At 31.0% G+C, this 7,211-nt stretch overlaps 3 protein-coding genes across 3 annotated transcripts in view; 2 read left to right on the top strand and 1 right to left on the bottom strand.

Moving 5' to 3' along the window:
• The window catches only part of LOC108572629 (conserved oligomeric Golgi complex subunit 8), a 3,994-nt gene extending 3,824 nt beyond the window's left edge, over positions 1 to 170 (top strand). The window contains exon 11 of the mRNA XM_017934886.1: positions 88 to 170. Within this exon, the coding sequence (XP_017790375.1) occupies positions 88 to 170 (83 nt within the window). The remainder of the gene's footprint in view (positions 1 to 87) is intronic.
• A 1,912-nt stretch (positions 171 to 2,082) lies between these two features.
• On the top strand, positions 2,083 to 5,398 carry LOC108572628 (ATP-dependent RNA helicase DDX24). Its single transcript, XM_017934885.1, is given in 10 exon segments — positions 2,083 to 2,322; positions 2,434 to 3,165; positions 3,240 to 3,386; positions 3,389 to 3,683; positions 3,764 to 3,986; positions 4,039 to 4,150; positions 4,388 to 4,505; positions 4,581 to 4,758; positions 4,841 to 5,035; positions 5,386 to 5,398. Coding segments are annotated over 10 exon segments (2,199 nt in total). The 5' UTR covers positions 2,083 to 2,136.
• A 50-nt stretch (positions 5,399 to 5,448) lies between these two features.
• LOC108572627 overlaps positions 5,449 to 7,211 on the bottom strand; it is a 29,254-nt gene continuing 27,491 nt past the window's right edge. The window contains exons 5-6 of the mRNA XM_017934884.1: positions 6,823 to 7,079; positions 5,449 to 6,227 (exon numbers count right to left, since the gene is read on the bottom strand). Of these exons, the coding sequence (XP_017790373.1) occupies positions 5,477 to 6,227; positions 6,823 to 7,079 (1,008 nt within the window). The 3' untranslated portion in view covers positions 5,449 to 5,476. The remainder of the gene's footprint in view (positions 6,228 to 6,822; positions 7,080 to 7,211) is intronic.

Raw genomic sequence — 7,211 nt, 5'->3', positions numbered from 1 at the left:
ATGTCCACTAAATAAAGTTTTTAAAAATAGTTCATTTTTATAGTACTTTCTACTACCATGTAAAATACATGATTATTATAATTACAGTTAAATATTACATTTATGATAATGGCATGTACAAAGATCATAATAATTACTACATGTGTATAATTGTAAAAGCTCTTGTTTGATTAATCTGAATATCATGTATCTATGAAAATTGCTTCAAAACAATTTTCTTCAGAAATTAGTATTTCATTATTTGATATATCATGTTTAATTTTCTTAACTTTTCTAAGCAATTTTTCATATTCTTCTCTTCCCTCTTCTTCTGTGTCTTCAGAAGATGTAAGCAATTTGTCTTTTTTTAAATATCCTTCAGACACTTCAGCAACACATTCTCTTTTGACATTTTTGTAATAATTTCCTAAATGAATTTGTAACTTTTTTATTTCTTCTTTTTCTCGTAAATATCTTTCTCTTAATGCCTTCAAACGCATTTTTAGCACATTGCAGTCTCTTTGTGCCTTTGTATACAAATATTTTATTCTTTCTGCTGATGTTTGAGTACGCCTAAAAACATTTTAATTTGTATGCAATAAAGTTTTATTGCAAATACTTTCGATTACATAATTAATTACATTTAAAATGCATATTATTTAATGTATTTAAATTATTAAAGTTATTACTTGTAAAAATACATACGAATGATCTCTAGATAAATCACCTTTCCTAGTGTATGCATTTTTAGGTACATACATATCTTTTGTTTTCATTGTTTCATTTTTATAGTTAATGGATTTTTCAGATACAGCAGGTACTACATTTAATACAATAGGTTTTGAAGTGTGTGAAATATTTTGTGCATCATGTTTTAGATGAATATTTGTTTTTTTAATAAAATAAGTCTTTTCTGTTTTACCAGTAACATCAGTATTATTTACAGTACTTAGCATTTGGGTACTCCGATTTATGTTTGATGCAAAAGGCTTATTGTACCTTTTATTAATAGTTATTTTTAATATTGGAATTTTCATTGTGGATTTAATGTCTGATTCTGTCTTTAATGCATTTGTGTGTGTACCATTAGTTGTTGGTATTGCCATATTTGACTTTGAATTAATAGTCTTATCAGCATTAGATACTAATAACACTTTATTCAATTGATTTTGCACTATAGGAACTGATTTTTTAACTTTTGAATAATTTATAGATTGATTTACTGATTCCAAAATCACAGTAGGTAATTGCATCATTAAGAAAATATTTTATTTGTATTCTTCTAAATGCTCATTTATTGCATATTTTAATTTGATTATGTATAATTAAAAACTAATTTGCTCAGTAGTAATGTTGTTGAACTTATTGAAAGTTTCCAATTACTACATTGCTTTAATGCTTCATATGTATTTTTACGTTGAAAATACATATTTTAGTTGGTAATGTCATTAAAAAGATCAGTCACTTCTATAAATTTAATTTAAACATTCTTCAAACATTGTTTTGTTGTATAAAAGAAATCTAAAATTAATAAAAATTTAACAGAATACATTTACAAGTTTAAATTAATTATTATTTTCTTCAGACGTTACGAATACTTACTTAAAAATGTTATGTTTGTGTATAGATACATTTATAACTATTACAACTAGAAAGACACTGTTTTATATTTTAACCTTCAATCAACAATAACGTTAACTATATCGTATAAAATTAAAACTGGACAAACGCTGTAACATAATTCAATCTGTAATCTTTGTCAAATGTATTCTAAATAAAAATATGATTGTTTTGGATCAAGCAAATTCAAATATGTGCATTTTAAAGTTGACGTCAAGATAGACAACATTTGAATTTGTACATAACCGTTACATTTTAAGTTTTTTTTACGCTTTTATTTGAAATAGCCTGTTACATAATTTTTATTGTATATAATAACATTTATATTTGCCGAAAATAATTATTCACACACATATGCACATATTTCTAAACACAACATTCAATGGTCAAGTGAATAGATTTACTTGTTTGCTTGTGTAAGTGTAAACGTATGAGCTCCACGTGTTCTACGTTTCACTGTTTGTGGTTATGTACTATCAAAGATAGTTTTATGATCTTTGTTTACCAATCATAATATATAATATTAGTATAAAAACTATGACAAAAAAGGAGCATAGTAATTTAAATGCATGGAAACCGTTAAAATTGGAAGGTTCTCTACTTTTGACTGATGTCGATGGTTTAATTGGTATTGAAGAATTAACTGATTACCAATTGCAAACGGAAAATAACACAACGGAAATTTTAATTTGTGATGGAGAAAAAAATAGCGAAAAAACTAAGGTAAAGTGGAAGTTATGTTTTTGTAATAATACTGATATTTTTAGTACATGTGATAACACTTGTTATCATGGATAGTATGGTATGGGAAATATGTATGCATGTATTTTGTAGGCACTTTCGAAGCGTAAAAGTTCCAGCAAATGGAAAGAAAGTGATATTACTGAGCCATTATTGAAAAAGGCAAATATAAAAAAATGTAATGAAAAGAACTCTAAAGTAACATGTAAGGAGAAAGTACAAACAAATTTGTCCTCTAAAAATAATTTAGATATTAATTCTAATAATAAAAACCAGCAACATGATGAAAGTAATGTATATGACATTTATGATCAACAATGGAGTGCCTTAGGTGTACCCACACCTATAATAAAAGCATTAAGAGACCAACAGTTTCATCAACCTACTCCTATTCAAGCATTAACTTTACCACCAGCAATACTAGGTCGTAGAGATATCCTAGGTGCAGCTGAAACAGGTAGTGGGAAAACATTATCATTTGGAATTCCAATTATAAATGGTATTTTGGAACTAAAAAATAAGCAATCTAATGTTAAATCTGTGAAAGAAACAAATAAAACTGTTGTAAACAAAGGTTGGATTTGTTCAGAAAATAAAGCAGTAGATAATGATAACAGCTCATCTGAATCTGATTATGAAGAAGACAATGACAATGTTAATGAAGAAAGTATAGGTTGTATACGTATAATTAATAACATAAAAATCAATGAAACAGAGCATTATACACAGAAGCCACTATTTGCTCTAATATTAACACCAACTCGTGAATTAGCTATTCAGATTAAAGATCATCTGATTAAAGCAGCAAAATATACTGATATTAAAGTGAGTATGGTGATGCATGGACTAAATATAAAAAATTTGTTGAATACTAGTCACTACATATTCATATTATTTAGACAGCTGTGGTGTTAGGAGGAATGGCTGCTGTCAAGCAAGAAAGAATATTAAGTAAAGGTCCTGAAATTGTAATTGCTACACCAGGTAGATTATGGGAGTTGATACAGCAAGGTAATCCACATCTTAATCATATATTGTAATGTAAAATAGGTATTTAGCTATTGATGAGACAGATAGAATGTTAGAGAAAGGACATTTCCAGGAACTGCAACAATTGTTGGAAAAAATAAATACGAATACAAAAATGGTAGAAGAAAGGCAAACATTTGTATTTTCTGCTACATTGACTATGGTGCACGACATTCCAGAGTATTTACAAAAGAAAAGAAAGAAGCATGTTAAAAGCAAGATAAAAAGGCTTACACCTGGTCAAAAGTTACAGAAAATTATGGACTTGGTGGGAATAAAAAATCCAAAAATTGTTGATGTTACAAAGGAATCAGGTTGAGTATTTTTACACTAAATATTTGAAAATGATGCAATTGATGCAATAACTTAAAAAATACTTATAATTTCCTTCTAGGTACCGCCAGTAATTTAACGGAATGTAGAATAGCATGTACAATAGATCACAAAGACTATTATCTTTATTACTTTTTAAAAAGGCACACTGGTAGGACATTGGTATTTTGTAATAGTATCGGATGCGTAAAACGCTTAGCTACTCTTTTTGGAATACTCGATTGCAAACCTTTACCGTTACATGCTAGTATGCAACAAAGACAACGGTTAAAAAATCTTGAAAGGTAAATATTTGTCAGTACACATAAAATTTTGAGGTAACTGAGAAAATTATAGGTTTCAGGCGGACGATGATGGATTATTAATAGCTACAGATGTAGCTGCAAGAGGTTTGGATATTCCCAATGTTGAGCATGTGATACATTATCAAGTTCCCAGAACAAGTGAGGTGTGTATGAATGAATATAAAATAGGTTCGCATTAATTGAATGCAACTTGGGACCGATGACGTCGAATTAATTCGTTTTTATTTGTTTAATTCTCAAGAAATATTGAAAATCGTGCTTACCTTAGCATTGAAAGACTTGTATTAGTTCTAAGAATTACATGGTATAACTAACGCCAAGTTAACGCGACCATTTGACGTGCAATTAACATAACCATAGTATTTGTAATTATTGTTTAGAGTTACGTACACCGAAGTGGAAGAACAGCAAGAGCGCAAAAGGAAGGCATAACAGTTCTTATGATGGAACCATCTGAGAAACACTACTATAGTAAATTATGTAAAACACTTGGTCGCAGTAAGTAAATAAACTGAATAATGTATTGATCAATAATTTAAACTTTAAGTATTAATTCAACTGTTTTAATTTTAGCCGAAGATTTACCTGATTTTCCTGTAGTAGATAGACTATTAATGACAGTTAAGGAAAGAATTAATATTGCCCGCGAAATTGATAAATTGGAATTGAAATGCCGTAGGGATAAATCCCAGAAGGGTTGGATACGTAAAGCAGTCGAAGATATGGATTTGGTTCTTGACGAGGATGAAGAGTAAGATTTAACATAATTATAATTACCAATAGTTATCATTTTTTTTGCACTTTTTTATGGAAAAAAAAATGTTATTTCTCAGAGATGAAGCAATGGAAACAAAAGAAACAGCAGACTTAAAGCATCATTTAAAAATAAAGAAACGTCAATTGGCATCCCTTATGTCAAAACCGCTATTTCCAAAAGGATTTTCTGGAAAGTATCCTGATATTAATATGGATGTTGAGTTTAAAGAAGATAACCAGAAAGCTGTTGATATAATGAAAAAAAATATTTTGTTTAAAAATAAAATTTCGAAAAAGTCAAATAGAAAGAAAATGTAACATAAGGAGAAATAAGCATAAATAAATGTTCCATAGCTTTTTTCATATATTTGTTTTATTTTCTGTATCCTGTTTTCTTGAAAAATCGATGATTTCGGAACATTGCTAGAACTTTCCACATAATTAATTACGTTGATCCTGTTTTTCTTTATTTAGAAAAAAAGTTCAGCCTTTTATTCTTAAAACCCTACTTATTCTCGTTACTATTGTTAGTACGCATGGCAAAAAATATGTACATGCAATTATAACGATTTCTAAAATATTACATGTTATTTCATTGTGCTTTTTGCATAATATGATACAGACTCAATTCGTAACTTTACGATAAAAGTAATCAACGGGTTCTCGATCATCAAACACAGCCGGTTAACTTATAATAATAAAATTCTTTGCGTTCAGAATATCGTGTTGTAAATAACTTCATCTTCCGTGCTGATAATCGAATCAATTTGTTCGTTCGTTACCATAGAGTTTGCGTATCTACTATCGTTACTAATCTTGCTTGGCAGAGCCATGGGCGAATCGCGACCTTTCACAACAATTTTGATCCTGGCCATCACATGACTTCCGGGACACTTCTGGACCTGCGCAGCCGCGTTCTCGCAAATTTCCGCGTAAATGTCATCAGCTTTGGTCCTGGTTAATTTGGGCAGGGATGGCACTGGCGTAAGACTATCTCTGACACGTGAATAATTCGGTTGTAACTCAATGTTGGTCGGCATTTCCAAAACGCTTGTGGAAGCCGATCTTTGTACAGGTTGCTTGGAAGAATTTGAATGACTTTGATGAGAGGTAGTTTCGGGCTCCAAACTTGAATAACGTTCTTGACACCTCATAGCGATTTCCGGTTTCACAGCGAATGTGAACGAAGCCGATTTTTTGGCAGGATTTCTACTACGATTGCCTTGGGCGAATTTCGAAATTCGATCTAAAAATCCGTTTCGACAATTTTGCCTTGTCTGACTTTTCTCTCGGACAGTGCTTCGTTTCAATTGTTCCAGTCCGTCCTTTAAGCTTTGCAAGATCGGTTTCGTTTCCGGCTTCGGTTTGATCTTCTTCAAATGCATTTCCTTGAGATTTTCGCCAACTGGATGCAGTTTCAGAGGTGCCACTCTTGGTTCCGTTGCACGATCTCCGACAGCCCGGCTGAAGTGGAAGAACAGGTTAAGCCACATAGAATATATATTTACAAATGTTTTACATCCTTCGAATATCGTGGTAATACGGGACACGGTACGGTATATTATCTTCTATCAGTGATCGTGTATAACGTATTTTTCTTCTATCTGTACTGACGTATGTATGTGTCTGTGCAAAATTAGTTTTGACATATCGATATGGCTTATGATTAATTTCTAGAATGCTAATATCGAGATTTATAAATAGAATACAAAGGTGTAATATTAGAATTGAAAAAGTTCAACAGTTGTGTAACAACAATTGTTAATCAACTGTGTACTTTTACATTTCTTCGATTTGAATAGGTACATATATATAGGAATGTATGTACATGCATACGAATGATTTGATACTCGATTGGTCGACAAGAGTAGTGAACGCATCGACCAATCGATATATCGATCAAGTAGCATTGCGAGTTATTTTCTAAGTTACGCGACTGTCAGCAGCTTCAAAACAAATGCTGAAGGTTCGAAGTTTGTTGAAATCGTGAATACAATTAATACGTATAAAAGCATGTAAATAATAACGAATGCATAACGACGATATAAAATGAATTTACCTGCAGGCAGATAGTAATCGTTGCATTTTCGGCGATGCCAAAAGTCTAGCTTCAGAGGGATAACCTAATCGCGCTCTTCTCACTCTCGGGGCACCATTTCCGGTCACAACCAACTCAAGCATTTCAGGATTGTGAACTGGTCGTTCCGGTACAATGCATCCTAAAACAATTGGACCTCGAGTTGAGCTCTCCAACTGCATTAAGCCGCCATATTCCTTTGGCAGTGGTACGGGAAGCGGACCGGCTATCAAACGAACCTAAAAGTAATAGTATTTCTAAAAAAACAATGCTTATAATATATTTTTACAGTACTTACACTACTTAACTATCATTATATACTTTATTATTTATTATTATGCACTACTTAACTATTAATATTAATTAATATT

The sequence above is a fragment of the Habropoda laboriosa genome, unplaced genomic scaffold (assembly GCF_001263275.1).
Source record: "Habropoda laboriosa isolate 0110345459 unplaced genomic scaffold, ASM126327v1 scaffold22, whole genome shotgun sequence".
Taxonomy (NCBI): domain Eukaryota; kingdom Metazoa; phylum Arthropoda; class Insecta; order Hymenoptera; family Apidae; genus Habropoda; species Habropoda laboriosa.
This window is presented reverse-complemented; position numbering and strand designations above follow the sequence as displayed.